Below are 22,537 nucleotides of genomic sequence, written 5' to 3' on the forward strand. Positions count from 1 at the left end.
AATGATGTCAAATTATGGAAATATTCCCTGTTACGCCCACGCCTTTATGACACGAAGAAATTTCCCTAGCTTCATAAAAGTAAAGATTATATTATATATGACTGATTAGTTAAATTTAAAACATTTGTAGTTCGACTTTTTTCGACCTCTTGAACATTGGAGACCTCCCAAAATGTTTCCAACCAATTTTTCTACCTCCAGCATAATTCTCTTGCCAATGGAAGTTTATGCTGACCATTTGGAAATCCGTGCTTTAGAGCAAGAATGCCTAGAATCTTTTCGCTTTGACCGGCAGATTTTTAAAATAATTTCTTTGTAACTAAACACTTTTAAACTTCGTATACTGGCAGAATGTATTTATAAAACATTTTTTTCTCATGGTTTTCTTGAGAAAATTAATTTCTTGCATTTCGGCAATTTCAACCAATCAATGACGTCTATTGAGGTGAATTCAATTTCTGCCGTAATGTGTCAACAACAAAATCAAAGACCAAATATCTTACAAACTACAGAATTTTCTCAAGAAAGCCAAAAGAAAAAGATGTTCTATAAACACATTCTACCACTATACGAAGTTTAACATTTTTAGTTACAAAGAAATTATTTTAAAAATCTGCCGGTCAAAGCGAAAAGATCCAATGCCCCAGAGATGTTCTGTTATAGTTAGAACCACATTTAAGATGCTGCACAGGAATGTCAAATCGACTGCAGTACTTGATGGGTACTTTATTTTCCCGACACTAGAAAAGTAAAACGCAAAATTTATCTCGGTACGTGAATGGCCAACAAAAACTGAAAATATTTTGTCTGTGCGTCTACGGAAACAACGCGAAACAAACCTGGTTCAGTCATCGAGAAAGTCTCAATTTCTAGTTCTACAATCTTTACATTATCGCTTAAGCTTTCGTAAGCAGGATGGTGAAGTAAAATTATCCAAATATGTTCATTAAGATGAAGGAAGATCGATTACCAGGAGCGTAACTTGGAAGGCGAACTCCTAAAGAAGATATTTTTATCAACATTATTAAACCGATCTTCTTTCTTTTTTATTAACAACAATGAAAGATCGCCGTCCCCAGTTTTGTACAACTTGCGTTTCCAGTCAGCAATATTTTGTCCACTTGTTAAGCTTAACCCTGTTAATGCACGTTAGGCATTATTTGAAACTGATTTAATATTTTTCCAGTGTCTTCGAAACACAAAATTATTTTGCTGCAAAACAGTTAAGTGTTTTTCTGAATTTTTAATAACATTCAGTTTAAATAAAGTAGTATATTGTTATGCTTATTCTGTTCGGTAATTTTTATTCAAGGTAATGGATAAATTATAACACTACAATACGAGGTAATAGTGCCCCAGGAAAGCTTCAGGGAAGCTGATTTCAGCTGTTCTGAGCATAAAAAAGAATGAAAAAGATGTACAATATGTAGATGTGTCAAAGACAAGATGAAGAAGATAAAGACATAATTAAAATAATTAAAATGCACACACATACACACGCATACAGACAGACACATACGTATGGAAGAATAAAAAATAAAAAGAACATGCATTATTCATTTTACATTGCAGTTAGTTTCAAGAATATTATTGTAATCAAAACGTTTCAAAATACGATAATATGTACTCAAAAATAGATTATAGAAATCAAATTATTTCAAAATACATTATTACATGTTCCAAAATAGCATATCATATCCAAAATACATCACTTAAATAAAATCATTACACTATTACATTCAAATCATTTCAAAATACATGATTAAACACTCCAAAATACATAATTACAATAACACATAACTGCAAATCCCAAAGTATACTATTTCAAACCGGTTTCATTTCTTATAGGAGATATTCATTGCAATGAATTTGTGCAATGGCTTGCTACAAGCCTTCATTTGACACATTTTGTGGTTACAGGAAGGAAGTAACAAATGCAATAATATTATGTTAGTTTTATTTATTTATGTTTCGCATGGAAAAATATATTTCCCCATAATATTTGAATAGTTGAAGTACGTAAAGGTACTTCCCAGCTTTCTTTGTGTCTACTAACGTATATACTATCTCCTTTGTTGTCATGTGAGTCTACAACGAGGTTGCACTATGTATTCAATGAAAGCTAGTAGTATGCCATTACACACGTACAGCGCAATGAATATCTCCTATAAAAAGTGAAACTGGTTTGTAATTATGCATTTTGGAATTTTTAATTATATATCATTATTATTATGTAGTTCGGTGTGTTTAACCATGTATTTTGAAATAATATGAATATAAAAAATGTACTTTGGGATTCATAATATACATAATTTAATTGTAGTAATGAATTATGGATAGGATATGATATTTTGGAATATGCAATAATGAATTTTGAAATAATTTGATTGTGATAACATTTTTGAATGCGTTTTATTGTATTTTGAACAAATTTGAATGTAATAATGTACTTTGGAATTAACTAACTGCAATGTAAAACGACTAGTCCATCTCTGTTTTATTTTTACTCTTCATATCTCTCAACTTGTAAGGGATATTTTTACCATTATATATATATATTTCTTCATTGCCCACAAGGGGTTAAACATAGAGGAGACAAACAAGGACAGACAAGGGTATTAAGTCGATTACATCTACCCCAGTGCGTAACTGGTACTTTATTTATCGACCCGAAAGGATGAAAGGCAAAGTCGACCTCGGCGAAATTTGAACTCAGAACGTAGCGGCTGACGAAATACCGCTAAGCATTTCGCCCGGCGCGCTAACGTTTCATATTTCTTTATTGCTCACAAGGGGCTAAACATATAGGGGACAAACAAGGCCAGACAAACGGATTAACTCGATTACATTGACCCCAATGCGTAACTGGTACTTTATTTATCGACCCCGAAAAGATGAAAGGTAAAAATCGACCTCGGTGAAATTTGAAGTCAGAACGTAACGGCTGACGAAATACGGTTACGCATTTCGCCCGGCGTGCAAACGTTTCTGCCAGCTCGCCGCCTTTATTTATATATATATATATATATATATATATATGTGTGTGTGTGTGTGTGTGTGTGTGGTGTGTGTGTGTGTGTGTGTGTGTGTATCTGCCATGATATCAATTAAGCACTCAATATAAAAGAATATGGTTAAATTTCCAAACAAACAGATACCAGTAAATGTAATTAGAATACAAATCCCAGGTAAATCCTCATGCATGACAGGTAAATCCAACAGTCCTTTTGTAGAATTTTAAGAAATTCAGAATATTTTCCAACGGTCGCTGGATTTTTAATGTGAGATCTAAAATAATGATATAATTTCATTCGTACGTAATATTTGTTGTTGATAAATACATTGAATTTCTTAAAATTCTACAAAAGGATTATTGGATTTACCGATCAAGCATAAGATTTACTTGGGATTTGTACTCTGCTTATATTTACTGGTATCTGTTTGTTGGAAATTTAACCATATTCTTGTGTGTGTGTGTGTGTGTGTGTGTGTGTTTGTATGGTAAGACGATTCCTTCCCAACCATATGATTACGGGTTCAGTCTATCAGTCCAACTGCGTGGCACCTTGGGCAAGTGTCTACGACTACAGTCACAGCCTGACGAAAACCCTGTAAGTGGATTTGGTAAGCGGAAACTGAAAGAAACTAGTCGTATATATATGTGTGTGTGTTTGTCACCCACCACTGCTTGACAGCCGGTGTTGGTGTATTTATATGTCCGTAACATAGCTGTTCGGCAAAAGATATCGATAGAATAAGTATCAGGCTCTAAAATGTACTGGTGTCGATATATTCGTTTAAAAACTATTAAAGACAGTGCCTGAAACAAGTAAAAGAAAAAGGATGTATGTATTTATGTATGTGTATAAATGTATGTATATATACATATATCTAAGTTTATAAATATATCTGTTTATACACTCACACACATTTATATGTATATCTGTATATATATATAGGCGCAGGAGTGGCTGTGTAGTAAGTAGCTTGCTTACCAACCACATGGTTTTGGGTTCAGTCCCACTGCGTGGCACCTTGGGCAAGTGTCTTCTACTATAGCCTCGGACCGACCATAGCCTTGTGAGTGGATTTGGTAGACGGAAACTGAAAGAAGACCGTCGTATATATGTATATACATATATTTGTGTGTGTGTGTATTTGTGTGTCTGTGTTTGCCCCGCCACCCTCCAACATCGCTTGACAACCGATGCTGGTGTGTTTACGTCCCCGTCACTTAACGGTTTGGCAAAAGAGACCGATGGAATAAGTACTAGGCTTACAAAGAATAAGTCCCGGGGTCGATTTGCTCGACTAAAGGCGGTGCTCCAGCATGGCCGCAGTCAAATGACTGAAACAAGAGAACGTATGCGTGCATATACATGTAGTAGTAGTAGTGGTAGTAGTAGTAGTAGTAGTAGTAGTAGTAGTAGTAGTAGTAGTAACAGCTGCAGCAGTAGGAAGTGGCGCAATAATGGGAAAGTATCTTTTGTAGAGGTTCTTACAATTCCTTTTCAGGATATTTTTTCACATGACACCCTGATCACACTTGCGACCCTACGATCTGTCTGCACGCGGCAGTGTTCAATCATGTGGACAACATCATTGACAAGCTGGGCTAAGCTAGGCTGGCAGGGAGCCGACGTCATTCTACGTAAGCAATGAGTGGATTGCCGGCGGACAATGTGGAGGAAACCTAATCGCGTGGAGTCAAGGTTTAATTGGTAAGAAGGCGATGTCCAGCAACCTAGGCGGCGAGCTGGCAGAAACGTTAGCACGCCGGGCGAAATGCGCAGCCGTATTTCGTCCGCCGCTACGTTCTGAGTTCAAATTCCGCCGAGGTCGACTTTGCCTTTCATCCTTTCGGGGTCGATAAATTAAGTCCCAGTTACGCACTGGGGTCGATGTAATCGACTTAATCCGTTTGTCTGTCCTCTCTGTGTTTAGCCCCTTGTGGGTAGTAAAGAAATAGGTATTTCGTCTGCAGTTACGTTCTGAGTTCAAATTCCGCCGAGGTCGACTTTGCCTTTCATCCTTTCAGGGTTGATAAATTAACTACCAGTTACGCACTGGGGTCGATGTAATCGACTTAATTCGTCTGTCTGTCCTTGTTTGTCCCCTGTGTTTAGCCCCTTGTGGGTAGTAAAGAAATAGGTATTCGTCTGCAGTTACGTTCTGAGTTCAAATTCCGCCGAGGTCGACTTTGCCTTTCATCCTTTCAGGGTTGATAAATTAACTACCAGTTACGCACTGGGGTCGATGTAATCGACTTAATTCGTCTGTCTGTCCTTGTTTGTCCCCTGTGTTTAGCCCCTTGTGGGTAGTAAAGAAATAGGTATTTCGTCTGCCGTCACGTTCTGAGTTCAAATTCCGCCGAGGTCGACTTTGCCTTTCACCCTTTAGGAGTCGATAAATTAAATACCAGTTACGCACTGGGGTCGATGAAATCAACTTAATCCATTTGTTTGTCCCCTTGTGGGTTATAAAGAAACAGATATCTAGCCACGTTGCTGTTGAACTTGTATTGTCAGAGCACGGCGAGACACTTAGATCATTATGATCACGCCATTGCATCCTTAGTATACTTTCAGCAATCTCAGTCTAGAAAGTCATAGAGAAGAGCCTGGTCGTGTGGTGCTGGCCTCCCACACGATAACGTCAGTCCAGCGCGAGTGTGAACTTTTACTTTTCGGAAGTACAGACAGACAGCGGGCCTTTCGTTGCGACGTCTGGAAATATCACGATCGTCTGCGACAACGAAATGCCATCACAGATGTTGTTCCCCGCTTGTTGGGGCGGACGGAATGTGTAGTGTAAGCGGACGGAGACAGTTGCATTTTTCCGGTCGCCTGCGTGGCTGCATCCTCCATTACCGATGCACTTTCAGAAGTGCTACTGGTATTTACGAGATGGAGTCTTCGAAAACAAGAACAAGCAAAACTAGTATTTAATTCAAATAATTTCCACATCTTAAGATTGTACGAAATAAAATATGGCTGTCATTGTTGTTATTAGCCACAGACGTACTCCTTAAATTTCAATAGAATTGTAAGTTTCTTTGATACAATTATTATATAAATGTAAAAACACATATCAACATTGGAGAAAAATATTTCTTCGTCATAATCTTTGTCGATCTGTTATGCTTGAAAACTCATTAGGTAAATTCTAGTTAGTTATTTCTTGTCAAAAATAGCTGACTCTTTTCATTATACGTGAGAGCGGCTTTTACTAACGTCTGTTCGGTTGATGTTTCAAGTGGAGATACGGGTGATCGGAGAAAATCTCGAAAGGGTAAATGTCTATAATAAGAAAACTCGGATCTTTTCCTTTTGAACGGCAGTCTTCAACACAATTTCTAGTTAACTAAAGACTTTTAAACTTCGTATACTGGTAGAATGTGTTTATAAAACATCATTTTTTCTTGGCTTTATTGAGAAAATTCTATATGTTGTAATATATTTCGACTTTAATTTGGAGTATTTAACACCGCTAGAAAAAAATCCCATTTTCCGTAGCGGTGTCGTATGAAATTGTCACCCATAATAATAACCCCAGTATCGATCTATTGCATTTCAATCTATTTTAGGGTTAGGTTTAGAATTATGGTTAGGGGTGGGGGAAGGGTATCTTTTTTTCTTCGCAAATGTAAATAAACCCGATCTGTTTCTTAAACGAGGGACATATCTATACAGCACGGAATGTTTTCACCCCAAATGGAGGTCAGCGATTGGTTAAAATTGCCGAAATATGTTACAACATATAGAATTTATTCAATAAAGCCAAGAAAAAATGATGTTTTATAAACACATTCTACCAGTATACTAAGTTTAAAAGTCTTTAGTTAACTAGAAATTGTGTTGAAAACTGCCGTTCAAAAGGAAAAGATCCGAAAATTCATATGTTGGATTAATTACCATTTGATTACAGTTTTAAGCGTGAATATTTTGAATGCTCTTTAATGGTTCTCTTAAAAACGATTCTGCATTTGTTATACAGATAACATGCGAAAAATATTAATAAAAACAAAGGAAAGAACTTCCTCTCCAAGTTTACTGAAAATTTTGTTCTTCCAAATACGTTCTTAGAGCTTCAGCTGATCTTTTACAAAATTAATGAAAAAAATTGCAGAATGGTAGGCTTCTTCTAAAAACTACTTGCCGAAACCTAAACTACCCATCCCACCCCGAAAAAAAAATCTATACATATTTTGCATTCTGTGTATCATACTTAAAGCACATACATCGTCGAAAGCCTGATAAAATACCGCATTTGTCTCAAGAAAGCATCTCTTATAATGTTAAAAATCCTCTGAAGTAATGGTAAGAAACTCTCAAGAGAGCTGTACAGCAACAGTTCTGCAGAGAAGAAACCCCCACACAGGTAAGAGTTTCGGCCCTTAACTTCTTAGCTTCTAAAGGGACCGGGCTTCACCCAGATCATGCTTCTTAGGTGCAGTTCGGCTGATAGTTTTCAGCAACTTGGATATCGGAGATTGAAGCCGCTTGGAAATCCCATCACGATGTAACTCCCCTTCTTTGATTTAACTTTCAATTTATGATGGCACTCCGTCGGTTACGACGACGAGTGTTCCAGTTGATTCGATCAACGGAACAGCCTGCTCGTGAAATTAACGTGCAAATGGCTGAGCACTCCACAGACACGTGTACCCTTAGCATAGTTCCCTGGGGAGATTCAGTGTGACACAGAATGTGACAAGGCTGGCCCTTTGAAATACAGGTACAACAGAAACAGGAAGAAAGAGTGAGAGAAAGTTGCGGTGAAAGAGTACAGCAAGATTCACCACCACCCCCTGCCGGAGCCTCGTGGAACTTTAGGCGTTTTCGCTCAATAAACATTCACAATGCCCGGTCTGGGAATCAAAACCACGATCCTAAGACCGCGAGTCCCCTGCCCTTACCACTGGGCCATTGCGCCTCTACACTTTCATTTCATACTGAAAGAAGAAATAACATTCGTTGTCATAGTAGCGTTGAACTATATTAATAGCAGACGAAAATCATCCAGAAATACCTACAACGTTGCTGGATGATCTCCTGCATTGCAGATATACTTCTAACTTGATTTTTAAACATTATACGTCTAGGAGAGGATGCTGAAAAGTTCCTGGCTTTGGGTAAAAGAAAATACTGGAAAATCAGTTAATTATTATTTCATTCAACAAATTCAAAACGTAGAAATGGAACAGCGACTGCTGATCTCGTTATTCTAAACAGAAAGCCTGAACGCAGAATTGCCATTAGAACAGCAGAAATAAGGCGGCGAGCTGGCAGAAACGTTAGCACACCGGGCGAAATGCGTAGCCGTATTTCGTCTGCCGTTACGTTCCGAGTTCAAATTCCGCCGAGGTCGACCTAGCCTTTCGTCCTTTCGAGGTTGATAAATTAAGTACCAGTCACGCACTGGGGTCGATATAATCGACTTAATCCGTTTGTCCTCTTGTTTAGCCCCTTGTAGGTATTTCGTCTGCCGTTACGTTCCGAGTTTAAAATTCCGCCGAGGTCGACTTTGCCTTTCATCCTTTCGGGGTCGATTAAATAAGTACCAGTCACGCACTGGGGTTTCATATAATCGACTTAATCCGTTTGTCTGTCCTCTCTGTGTTTAGCCCCTTGTGGGTAGTAAAGAAATAGGTATTTCGTTTGCCGTTACGTTCCGAGTTCAAATCCCGCCGAGGTCGACTTTGCCTTTCATCCTTTCGGGGTCGATAAATTAAGTACCAGTTACGCACTGGGGTCGATGTAATCGACTGTCCCCCACCCCCAAAATTTCGGGCCATGTGCCTAGAGTAGAAAAAAAAGAATACTGGGTAAATTACCCTTTGCAAAGCGGAAAAATTTATCAAGAAACAGACGCTTATGAAAAAAAAAATAATGTTTCTTTATATTTATACTTGTAGTTGTCCTATTGGTTACTTAGCGTCTAAAATTGACAAATGAATTTGTCAGCAGGCAGTTTTTGCTAAATGGTAAAGCCCTCCACCGGAGTCATGAGGGATGTGGGTTCGAATCCCACGGCTATTTGTTGACAATTTTTTCTGCTTTGTAAGGGCAATTTTCACAGTATTTTTGCTGTTCTGATGGCAATTCTGCGTTCGAAACAAAAGAAAAGAAAATGGTGCAGGAATAAGTCCTGGGATCGATTTGCTCGACTAAAGGTGGTGCTCCAGCATGTCCGCAGTCAAATGACTGAAACAAGTAAGAGAGAGAGAGAGAGAGAGAGAGTGGCTGTGTGGTAAGATTGCTTACCAACCACATAGTTTCGGGTTCAGTCCCACTGCGTGGCACCTTGAGCAAGTGTCTTCTACTATAGCCTCGGGCCGACCAAAGCCTTGTAAGTGAATTTGGTAGACGGAAACTGAAAGAAGCCCGTCGTATACATGTATATATATATATATATATATATATATATATATATGTGTGTGTGTGTAAATTACATATTACTTTGACAGATAAATTCCTCTATTTACATAATATCGAGGTCTCTTTCTTTCTTTTGTTATCTTACCATTTTTATCAATAATATATATATATATATGAATGTATTTGTGTATCTGAGTTTCTCCCCACTATTATCGCTTGACAACCGATGTTGGTGTGTTAACGTCCCCCGTAACTTAGTGGTTCGGCAAAAAAAAATCGATAGAATAAGTAGACTTAACAAAGAGTAAGTCTTGGGGTCGATATGTTCCACTAAAGGCAGTGCTCCGGCATGGCCGCAGTCAAATGTCTAAAACAAGTAGAGGAATAGAGGAATACACGTAGAAAGCCTAAAAAATTTGATGGATGCTGTTAAGTCGATATCATCAACTCCAGAACTTGAACCATTATTTTATTTTATTGACCTCGGCAGAATAAAAGGCAACTTTGACCTAGGGATGATTTGAACTTAAAACTCAAGAACCGAAAGGATGTTATAAATGTCACTTACAGGTGTTAAAGAGATATTATTTCGCATTTCTGAAATGCTAGATACAAAGTTATATGGGAGTTGTTCCCCTTGAACGAAAATATAGCGTCTTCATCCTTTTATTTATATTTTATAGTTAAAGAAGGAATGAAATGGTTTTCTTTTTTTACAAAATATTGAGATTCGTTTATCATATTTCTGTCTCACACACAACGAATATTACAAACCACCCAGAGAGGGTTAGAATCTCTATACGGTCACTTAACTGGCTGTGCATATAATCATTTTATTCAACACATTCCCTTCTCAGATTCATACACTTGTTGCAGCGGTCGTTCAGCTTGTTCTAAGCTCAGTTAAAGAACTCAGAAGGTTGGGTCTCAAACCAGGCCTTTCGCGACACCCTTAAAGCCAGGAACTTTTCAGTACCCCTCGTATACGAGATGCGTTCTTGAGACAAATACTCTGTAAATTTATGTTTGTTTTTGTGTGTTCCTTCGCAAGCCATGTCTGGCTCATAGGACCGGTTCCTCGATTTTTTTGGCGTATAGGTCCCCCATCTGGACAGGACGCCGGTCTGTCGCAGATGAGCTGCTAGATGCAGGAGGAAAGAGTGAGAGTAAGTTGTGGCGAAAGAGTCAGCAGAAGTTCGCCATTACCTTCTACCGGAGCCGTGTGGAGCTTAGGTGTTTCGCTCATAAACACAAACATCACCCGGTCTGTGATTCGAACGCGCGATCCCTCGACCGCTGCTCTAACCACTAGGCCATGTAAATTTATATACGGGTTTCAAATTTTGACACAAGGTCAGCTATTTCGGGGAGCGGGTAAGTGGATGACATCCACCCCAGTTGACCTCGGGGTAATTTGAACTCAAAACATTAGGATGGACGAAAAGCTGTTAGGCAATTTGCAGCTCTCTGCCTTGTGAATATCTATATAAATCGGTTTCAAAATTTGGCACGAGACCAGCAATTTGGAGGTAAGAGGTAAGCTGATGACATCGACCCCAGCCCTCAACTGGTACTTATTTTATCGACCCCGAAAGGGAGGAAATGCAAAGTCAACTTCAGCGGAATTTGAACTCAGAACGTATATACGGGCGAAATACCTATTTCTTTACTACCCACAAGGGGCTAAACACAGAGGACAAAAAAACGGATTAAGTCGATTATATCGACCCCATCCGAAAGGATGAAAGGCAAAGTCGACCTCGGCGGAATTTGAACTCAGAACGTAGCGTCAGACGAAATACCGCTAAGCATTTTGCCCGGTGTGCTAACGATTCTGCCATCTCGCTACCTTACGTATATCCTTATATTACCATTTAGAAAAATAGAAAAGAGATACATTGTTCAACGCAATACTTCCTGGTATACAAAAAAAAAAAAAAAGGTGGCATGTTCAGGCACAAGTGTAGCTAGTGTATGCCACCGGACCCCACAAATAACACATTGCCTACAACACACCCAAAAGTGCTGTCCAGGGCGGACCGCTCCCTCCGCCCACACCACAGCTACGCTAATTTGTTCATGGCTGGAACACATTTTATCACGTGTGATCGATCGGCATTTACCTGACGCTAACACAAGAATATTAATATAAGCAAGATCTACAAGCTGTCATTGTGTTGTTTTCACCTAATTAAAGGTAAGAAGCATTTTGGTGTCCACCACAGGAAACAGTTTATCTTTCATTTGTTTCAGTCATCGGAATGCGGCCATGCTGGGGCACCGCATTCAAGAAATTTTAGTCGCATGAATCGATCCCAGCAGTTTTTGATTTTCAAAGCCTGGTTCTTCTTTTATCGGGCTTTTTTTTTTTTACTGAACTGTTAAGTTATTGGGATGTAAACACATCAACACCGTATCTGTGTGTGTGTGTGTTTCGTCCCTCTACCCACCATTTGGTAACCGGTGTTGGTTCGTTTACACCCACGTAACTTAGCGGTTTCGCCAAAGATCGATAGAATAAGTACCAGTCTTTTAAAACAAAAATATATAAGTGCTGAGGTTTATTTGTTCGACTAAACTCTTCAGAACAGTGCTCCAGCACGGACGCACGCCTGAAACAAGTAAAAGATAAAAGATGGATGGTGTCTGAGTAATATTCCACGCTGGTTACTTCTATGGGAAAGTTAAGAGGTTCGTTTTGCTTCACAATCCTGGTTGTGGGTTTTGATTCCACTACGAAGCACTTTAAGCTGCACCAAAAAAATTAAATGCACAAGTCAAAGAAAAATTTATATTTATAGAGGAAAGACCATTGGGGGCTACAAGCAGCCCTGGGAACTGTGGCTGAGAACGGTTGCTGTAATATGTCATTTCTCTGAGTTAATGGTTTAACATTTTAGAATGAAAAAAAACCCACTAACATCTGTCCTAAAATAAAAATTCAATTCAAAATACTGGTAAAAATAACTGAATCTAAATACGAAGACTATAAAGTGAAAACAAGAGTCAAAAATAAGAAAAGTTATCGACAGAACTTTATTTTAAACATATTTATCCATATTCTTCAGTTGGTATAAGCATTGTCAAAGAATTGCAAAGAAAGCAATGAGTAAGGTAGCACAAGGAAAGATCTCTCAGTAGATTGAAGAGGGAGAACAATAACATGATGAAGCAAAAGTTATATCTTAATTATCAATGGGCTAATTAGAAATAAATTACATAAATAGGAAACTGATGACCTTCAATATGAGAATGCTCATTGCAGTAACAGAACCGTACAAGTTTAGGTATGCAATCAAAAAAGACTTACCTTAAAAGATATGATAAAAGATTACTAGTAGTAGGTATAAACCTAAATGTACATATAGATTTATAATTTTAATAAACTGTAAATGCAGACTGTGGCTAACTGAGAGGCATATATTGACTTATGTGTTCAGTTCATTTAAGTTATTACATATTGGTTTTGAACAAGGCTACAGAGCACAAGATATGAAAGGAGACAGCCAACTCTTTAGCGAAAGTTGACCTCAGTAATAATGTTCAATGTGAAAACCAGTGGGAAGTGTGTTACAAATGGCAAACTATCTGGTGATATATTAAGGAGATGTTATATATGTTATTATGCTGGTCGTCCTCTTCCTCTGCCTCCACTAGCATCAGGTGCTTCGGATTTGGGATTTTTGATAGTTTCATCAACAGACAACAGTAGACAAGTTGCTTCTACAGCTGATAGAAGAGCGTTACATTTGACAACAGCAGGTTCCCAAATACATGCTTCAAAGTTATCTGTAATATCTTCATTCATCACATCGACTCCGTACCACATACCACCTACAAAATCAAAAGGAACAATTTCAATAAAGTTCTAATTTAATTTATAAGTAAGTCCTATAAAGCTTAACAAAGCACGTAAAATTTGATTTACAGTAAATTTAATCCCCAAAGGATTCAATATAGATTTTTAATTATTTTTATGCTCCCCATTTCAGATCATTCTAATTTATTATTTTCTAAGTCTCCATATAATAAAGAAAAACTCATTACTTCACCAGTATCATCATCATTTAACATCCATTTTCTATGCTGGTATCGGCTGGATGGTTTGACAGAAGCTGGTATGGCCAGGAACCACACCAAGCTCAAATGTCTCTTTCGGCACATTTTTTACAGCTGGATGCCCTTCCTAACACTCACCACTTTACAGGGTGGTTTTACATGGCACCATAACCATTCCAGATGAAATCTTGAGGTCAAAGGAGATGTCCAATTATTCTGGATGGGTTATCTATGTATAATGATAAGCACAAAGCTTCTCATGGAGTGTCTTCTTTTCTTTTAGTCTACGCCACATCACTTATGAACATCAACCCCAACTCAAGAGCAAATTTCCCTGCAGGCTGCATGAGATGACATTGAGCATACCAACTCTGAGATAGTCCCTCATAAGACATACGTCATGTGGGCCTGAACATCAGACTTGAATGTATCCACAAGGTTACATAAAAAAATGTGCAGTGACAGGTTAATCTGACAAAAACAGTGGCCAGCAAATTTTAACCATCTTTGATTGATTGTCTGTCTGATGGGCAGTAAAGATCCATATAGTGACTTAATTGATGTATGGTCATCATAAGAAATATTAAAGGACTTGTACAAAAGTTGAGTGTATATGCTGTCTGACGTACAACTGCAAATGCTCCACATCTCCTCACAAACCAGGAGTTGGCTGTCATTGAAGTTGATCTCTCAATAAGCTGTTTGAAGATAAAGACCATCATCATTGGTGAAAATGCTGGTGAGTGTGTGGTCATACACTTACATTAGGGCACATCAATTCAGATGCTTAATTTCTGGTACCTGGGCTCTTGTATTCATTCTACCAGTACAATCAGCAGTCAACAAGATTTGGAAAATTTGGAAAGGACCACAACTGTAAAGTGACCAAAAACTAAGCCCATTTCATGCTACAGTAGAATCTGTTCTGCTCTACAGCTCTGAATACTTGTCTCTTATGGTGACTCTATAGTGATTATCCATGAAGTATAATTTACAGTTAAATCTAAATGCAGAAGATGACTAAAAACTGCACCTATCTGAACTGGTGTCTATTCCCAATATTTAAATAAAACTGAATCTCGATATAAAAGTGTTCCGAAGAAAAATATGAGATGTTAATTCATGATCCCCGAGCAGAACATCTAATATCTTAGCAACCAATCTATCCATTTGTGTGTGCATAATACACACACACAATGCAAAATGGAATTTTAAATAATCCAGAAAGGAGCAGATAAATTCACTATTATTTTACAAAATCTTGGGAAGAAAAAAAGAAAAAAAGAGAGAGTACAGAAAAACCTTAATCTTCATATTGAAATTGTAAAGAAACAGTCTACTCAATTTTAAATCCCTTTCATATGAAAAATTTAAGTTTAAAATACACTACACAGAAGGATTTATAGAGTATATGTACTATTTCAGAAAGTTTATTTTATCTTTTTACTTACCTTGAGCATGTTTTTGTCTTAGTTTATTCAAGATGTTGGTAGAATCAAATCCAGCATTATCACTTAATTGACGTGGAATTATTTCTAATGCTTTTGCTATGGCACCAATTAGTAACTGGTCTTTCCCGGCAATTGTTCGAGAATATTCTCTCAAGTAACGACTCAATTCTATTTCTATAGCACCACCGCCTAAAATAAAATATCACACAACATTAAGATTCAACCGTACTTACAATTTCATTTAAATCTTTTTTAATATGATTCTTTTAATTTTTTTTTTACTTTCTTAAAAACGATGACTATGATATATCTTTGACAACTAAAATGTCACAACATCAGAACAAGATTGGCAAACAGCCAATCATGAAAGACCTTGTCATTGTAACCTTCCTCAAGAAAACCCATTTATATATTCACTTGCCATAGAAATTCAATATATGGAACAACTAAGATAATTTTTTTTTTTAATATTTAGCTCTAATAGCTAATTAAAAATCACCCTAGCCCACACACCTCTTGAAAACGATGGTTTATTACTTATGGCCAACCTCATCTAAAAGACAAATTTGAAGGCTTTGTTACAAGATATTGAAAATACTGGGAAAAAATACAAGAAAGAAATGAAGTGATCAATGCCAGGCCATAAAAGGGTTTTCAGAAACCACACAAAATTTCAGACACAACTGGCACAGTACAAGACTATGCAAGAGAAAGAAAGCCAACCAAGGTCGCTTAAAACAGGGCAAGCAACATGTGTAAGTTACTAATTATAGCACTTGCCAGATAAATGTGTGTGAGTATATATATATAAAAAAAAAAAAGTGCCCCAGCATGGCCACAGCTTGTGAGCTGAAACTAGATTAAAAAAAAAAAAAGCGTGTTTGCATGTGGAGGCACATGGCCTAGTGGTTAGAGCAGCAGACTACGGTTGAGGGATCGCCAGTTCAAATCTCAAATCAGGCGATGTGTGGGTGTTTATGAGTGAAATACCCAAGCCCCACGTGGCTCCAGCAGAAGGTAATGGCGAACTTCTGTAAATATGACAGGTTCAACAACTCAGTCTGCTTGGTCTAAAGGGGTGGTTTCCAACCAGGGTGCACATGACCCTTGGCAAGTCCATACAAGATTTTGTCGTTAAAATCTATGTGCAATCTTTTTTTATATAATTTCCAATAATATTTCAATTATTGAAATATAATATATATTTTTTCTTAAAACATCGAATGGTTGCGATCAAGGGGAGATAAATCGAGTTAAGAAACTAGTTGCAAATAATTAGTGATGGACGATATGTAATAGCTGCTGTTTTGTTATTTACAGTGAAATTCTGCAAATACTAATAAAAAACAAAATACAAGTAAAATGTTTCATATTATCAAGTTTACTTTGACAACAGAAGACCTTGCTTAAGACACTATTATAATAAGAACAAAATGAAATCTGAAAGTATCTCACCAGCGACAACAGCATCATTTTTCAAAGCCCTTCGCACAATCATAATGGCATCATGGAGAGATCTTTCGGTCTCTTCAATAAATTGTTCGGCACCACCTCTCAGAATCATTGTGCAGGTTTTCGCTTGGGGACATCCAGTGAAAATGTTATACCTAACATCAAGTACAGCAATAAGAAAACATTAGTATCACTAACCTTAATAGTCAATTCTCAAAATTATCAGTGTGACCACTTCACTGAGGATACAACCTGCTTTTGAACTAACAAAATTTATTACTAAACAGAGTCATCATCATCATCCTCATCGTCGTTTAACGTCCATTCTCCATGCTAGCATGGGTTGGACGGTTCGACCGGGGATCTGGGAAGCCAGAAGGCTGCACCAGGCTCCAGTCTAATCTGGCAATGTTTCTACAGCTGGATGCCCTTCCTAACACCAACCACTCCGTGAGTGTAGTGGGTGCTTTTTACGTGCCACCTGCACTGGTGCCAGGCGAGGCTGGCATCGGCCACGGTCGGATTGGTGCATTTTACGTGCCACCTGCACGGAACCCAGTTGAGAAGAAAAGTGAGAAATTTACATTTATTTTACTTTAATATTTTAAGTCTTGCAATGCAGTAATATATCTGGATATATTGTGAAGTAAATAACACAATAAAAAGACCATTTTTTATTAACTTTCATTGCGAATGAAAGCTGTAGTTTATATGTTCTTTATGTTGTAGCATAGTATACACGTAATTACAAGTCGAAAGAATCAACCAACAAACAGTATGTTGTCAAAGAATCGATATATTGAGATATGTTGGTTTCAAAGACTAAGTTCTACCAGATGGATTTGACAGAACAACTCTCATGAAACCAAAATAGTATCAAAATAAAACCAGAACAGTTCGACTTGTTGATACAACAGTTTTAGTATTCCACAAATGTAACACTGTATGACAATAGCAGACATCCAGTTGACTTGTATGTGGTATTTCAGAAAAATGAGTTTTGGAAATTGTCAGTCATAAACCAATTCTGATGTCTAACATATTTGAGATAATAGTGGAGCTAACAACGACAATTCATGTACCAGTATTACTATATTATTATGAGATTCAATGTATTCAAAAATCTTTAGTGAAACCCAGTATTTTGTGATTCATGGACTGTAAAAGAAAGCTGGTAATCAAGGTGTATGTTTGATAAGCTGCAACTAAACGAGAATGATTAGAGCAAAGCATTCAGATGAAAACCATGCCAAATCAGACTGGAGTCTGAGGTAGCCTTCCCCTGTGCCAGCCCAGTCAATCCGTTCAAATGGACATTAAATGATGACGATGATGATGATAAGAATTATACCAATACAGTGGGGTAAGAATATTAATAGAATGTTATGTAGGTTTCATTTATCAAGTTCTACCATATTATGTTTGATAGAACAGCTCTCGTGTAACCAGATTAGTTTTAATATTCCACAAACGCAATACTGTATGACAATATTAGGCATCCAGTTGTCTTAAACTGTGGTACACTTTATATATGAAAAATAAATCATGTTATTAATGAACATTGTTAGTCATAATGATGTATATACAAAATTATTAGTTAGTAACACTGTGTTAAGGTACAAGGTTTATTAAATACAGTTAGATAAGACTTTAATTAGCTCAAAGCATTCAATCAACATTTTCAAAAACAAATTTGGTAATTATGAATAAATAATTCTAAAGCCTGAGAAAGGAAACACCATCCATAGTGTTACATGTAATACAGAACAAGATAATATTTAATAAATTAACCTATTTCATATCAATTAATACAAAGGCTACTAAAAATTATGTTTTGGCTTAACATTTTAGCATTCAACCTGGCCATATCCAGCCCAAATATTCCACCTGTTTTGTGTTCAAATCAGCCAGAACTGGCCTCTCATACCTATCCTACTATGTCATTCTAAAAATAAACAATGTGAATAAGCATTACACTTGATAGAGTAATGTGAATGCTAAAGGTTTAAGGAAGATATTGACTAAATCCCTAAAAATTCTTTACTGATTCTCAAATTAACTGGAACAGATGTATTTTAATAGAAGTAATTTTATCACCCTGCATTGTTTAATAATTAGACTATTTAATAAAGTAGATAAGTCAATGCACACAGGGCACTAAGTTTTCTGATGATAAGGTATCACCCATAAATTCAGATTCCTAATAAGATCTAAGCACAAAATACCAACTCAGTCATAAAGAATCAGATAAATTTATTAGTTTTATGAACGAATCAAAAAATTCTACAAATGTAGAGGAGTAAACCGTAGCACAGAGACAATGTTGGTTTCAAAGACTAAGTTCTACCAGATGAATTTGACAGAACAACTCTCATGAAACCAAAATAGCATCAAAGTAAAACAAGAACAGTTCAACTTGTTGATACAATAGTTTTAGTATCCCACAAATGTAACACTGTATGACAATAGCAGACATCCAGTTGACTTGTATGTGGTATTTCAGATAAATAAGCCCTTTGGAAATTGTCAGTAATATCCAGCCGTAGAAACACTGCCAGATCAGACTGGGAAATTGTCAGTAATATCCAGCTGTAGAAACACTGCCAGATCAGACTGGGCCTGATGCAGCCTTCTGGCTTCACAGACCCCAGTTGAACTGTCCAACCCATGCTAGCATGGAAAGCGGACGCTAAATGATGATGAAACCAATTCTGATGTCTAATACATTTGAGATAATAGTGACGCTAACAACGACAATTCATGTATCAGTATTACTATATTACTTATGAAATTCAATGTATTCAAAAATCTTTAGTGAAACCCAGTATTTTGTGATTCATGGACTGTAAAAGAAAACTGGTAATCAAGGTGTATGTTTGATAAACTGCAACTAAACGAGAATGATTAGATCAAAGCATTCAGGTTTTAAAAAAATAAAAACAGACAATCAACTTAATATGCAATGAATTAGAAAGGTTAAAATAATTGACCACAATATCATCATCATAATCATTTTAAAAACACAAGATATAAATTAGTGAGGTGAACAGGAAATGAAATATTAGATACAGCAAATATATTCATCCCATCACACACACATTCAGCTGCCTTACAAGATCAAAGCAATGAAGCACCAATTCGTGCTGGTGGCATGTAAATGCACCCATTACACTCTTGGAGTAGTTGGCATTAGGAAGGGCATCCAACCGCAGAAAACCATGCCAAATCAGACTGGAGTCTGAGGTAGCCTTCCCCTGTGCCAGCCCAGTCAATCTGTTCAAACGGACATATGATGATGATGATAAGAATTATACCAATACAGAGGGGTAAGAATATTAATAGAATGTTATGTAGGTTTCATTTATCAAGTTCTACCATATTATGTTTGATAGAACAACTCTCGTGTAACCAGATTAGTTTTAATATTCCACAAACGCAATACTGTATGACAATATTAGGCATCCAGTTGTCTTAAACTGTGGTACACTTTATATATAAAAAACAAATCATGTTATTAATGAACATTGTTAGTCATAATGATGTATATACAAAATTATTAGTTAATCAATAACACTGTGTTAAAGGTACAAGGTTTATTAAATACAGTTAGATAAGACTTTAATTAGCTCAAAGCATTCATTCAACATTTTCAAAAACAAATTTGATAATTATGAATAAATAATTCTAAAGCCTGAGAAAGGAAACCCCACCCAGTGTTACATTTAATACGGAACAAGATATTATTTAATAAATTCATATCAATTAATACAAAGTCTACTAAAAATTATATTTTGTGTAAAAATTTTTGGCTTAACATTTTAGCATTCAACCTGGCCGTATCCAGCCCAAATATTCCACCTGTTTTACGTTCAAATCAGCCAGATCTGGACTCTCCTACCTATCCTACTATGTCATTCTAAAATAAACAATCACATCATTGAAATATTGAATACATAAGTAATTTAAACCAATGTGAATAAGCATTACATTTGACAGAGTAATGTGGATGCTAAAGGCTCAAGGAAGATATCAACTAAATCCCTAAAAATTCTTTACTGATTCTCAAATTAACTGGAACAGATGTATTTTAATAGAAGTATGAGAAATGAAAGGTAACAATGACCTTTTGATATAATTTTATCACCCAGCATTGTTTAATAATTAGACTATTTAATAAAGTAGATAAGTGAATGCACACGGGGCACTAAGTTTTCTGATGGTAAGGTATTACCCATAAATTCAGATTCCTTGTAAGATCTAAGCACAAAATACCAACTCAGTCATAAAGAATCAGATAAATATTTTTATTAGTTTTATGGACGAATCTAAAAATTCTACAAATGTAGAGGAGTAAACCTTAGCACAGAGACAATGTTGGTTTCAAAGACTAAGTTCTACCAGATGAATTTGACAGAACAACTCTCATGAAACCAAAATAGCATCAAAGTAAAACAAGAACAGTTCGACTTGTTGATACAATAGTTTTAGTATCCCACAAATGTAACACTGTATGACAATAGCAGACATCCAGTTGACTTGTATGTGGTATTTCAGATAAATAAGCCCTTTGGAAATTGTCAGTCATAAACCAATTCTGATGACTAATATATTTGAGATAATAGTGACGCTAACAACGACTAGTGAAACCAAGTATTTTGTGATTCATGGACTGTAAAAGAAAACTGGTAATCAAGGTGTATGTTTGATAAGCTACAAGTAAACGAGACAGACAATCAACTTAATATGTAATGAATTAGAAAGGTTAAAATAATTGACCACAATATCATCATCATAATCATTTTAAAAACACAAGATATAAATTAGTGAGGTGAACAGGAAATGAAATATTAGATACAGCAAATATATTCATCCCATCACACACACATTCAGCTGCCTTACAAGATCAAAGCAATGAAGCACCAATTCGTGCTGGTGGCATGTAAATGCACCCATTACACTCTTTGAGTAGTTGGCATTAGGAAGGGCATCCAACCGCAGAAAACCATGCCAAATCAGACTGGAGTCTGAGGTAGCCTTCCTGTGTGCCAGCCCAGTCAATCTGTTCAAACAGACATTAAATGATGACGATGATGATGATAAGAATTATACCAATACAGTGGGGTAAGAATATTAATAGAATGTTATGTAGGTTTCATTTATCAAGTTCTACCATATTATGTTTGATAGAACAACTCTCGTGTAACCAGATTAGTTTTAATATTCCACAAACGCAATACTGTATGACAATATTAGGCATCCAGTTGTCTTAAACTGTGGTACACTGTATATATAAAAAACAAATCATGTTATTAATGAACATTGTTAATCATAATGATGTATATACAAAATTATTAGTTAATCAATAACACTGTGTTAAAGGTACTAGGTTTATTAAATACAGTTAGAAGATAAGACTTTAATTAGCTCAAAGCATTCATTCAATATTTTCAAAAACAAATAATTCTAAAGACTAAGAAAGGAAACACCACCCATAGTGTTACATTTAATACTGAACAAGATATTATTTAATAAATTCATATCAATTAATACAAAGTCTACTAAAAATTATATTTTGTGTAAAAATTTTTGGCTTAACATTTTAGCATTCAACCTGGCCATATCCAGCCCAAATATTCCACCTGTTTTATGTTCAAATCAGCCAGAACTGGCCTCTCATACCTATCCTACTATGTCATTCTAAAAATAAACAATGTAAATAAGCATTACATTTGACAGAGTAATGTGGATGCTAAAGGCTTAAGGAAGATATTGACTAAATCCCTAAAAATTCTTTACTGATTTTCAAATTAACCGGAACAGATGTATTTTAATAGAAGTAGGAGAAACGAAAGGTAAAAATGACCTTTTGATATAATTTTATCACCCAGCACTAAGTTTTCTGATGATAAGGTATCACCCATAAATTCAGATTCCTTGTAAGATCTAAGCACAAAATACCAACTCAGTCATAAAGAATCAGATAAATATTTTTATTAGTTTTATGGACAAATCAAAAATTTCTACAAATGTAGAGGAGTAACGCTTAGCACAGAGACAATGTTGGTTTCAAAGACTAAGTTCTACCAAATAAATTTGACGGAACAACTCTCATGAAACCAAAATAGCATCAAAGTAAAACAAGAACAGTTCAACTTGTTGATACAACAGTTTTAGTATTCCACAAATGTAACACTG

General features: G+C 36.3%; 1 protein-coding gene and 1 long non-coding RNA gene across 2 annotated transcripts in view; one reads left to right on the forward strand and one right to left on the reverse strand.

The window, feature by feature from the left end:
- The first annotated feature begins 6,284 nt into the window (after positions 1 to 6,284).
- On the forward strand, positions 6,285 to 14,269 carry LOC118761551. Its single transcript, XR_004997465.1, has 3 exons — positions 6,285 to 6,297; positions 7,769 to 7,771; positions 14,138 to 14,269. It is a non-coding gene; the product is annotated as an uncharacterized LOC118761551 (long non-coding RNA).
- LOC115230234 (T-complex protein 1 subunit eta) overlaps positions 12,394 to 22,537 on the reverse strand; it is a 28,297-nt gene continuing 18,153 nt past the window's right edge. The window contains exons 10-12 of the mRNA XM_029800449.2: positions 16,346 to 16,497; positions 14,891 to 15,079; positions 12,394 to 13,214 (exon numbers count right to left, since the gene is read on the reverse strand). Coding sequence (XP_029656309.1) covers positions 13,003 to 13,214; positions 14,891 to 15,079; positions 16,346 to 16,497 — 553 coding nt within the window. The 3' untranslated portion in view covers positions 12,394 to 13,002. The remainder of the gene's footprint in view (positions 13,215 to 14,890; positions 15,080 to 16,345; positions 16,498 to 22,537) is intronic.

The sequence above is a fragment of the Octopus sinensis genome, unplaced genomic scaffold (assembly GCF_006345805.1).
Source record: "Octopus sinensis unplaced genomic scaffold, ASM634580v1 Contig15018_ERROPOS429916, whole genome shotgun sequence".
Lineage (NCBI taxonomy): Eukaryota > Metazoa > Mollusca > Cephalopoda > Octopoda > Octopodidae > Octopus > Octopus sinensis.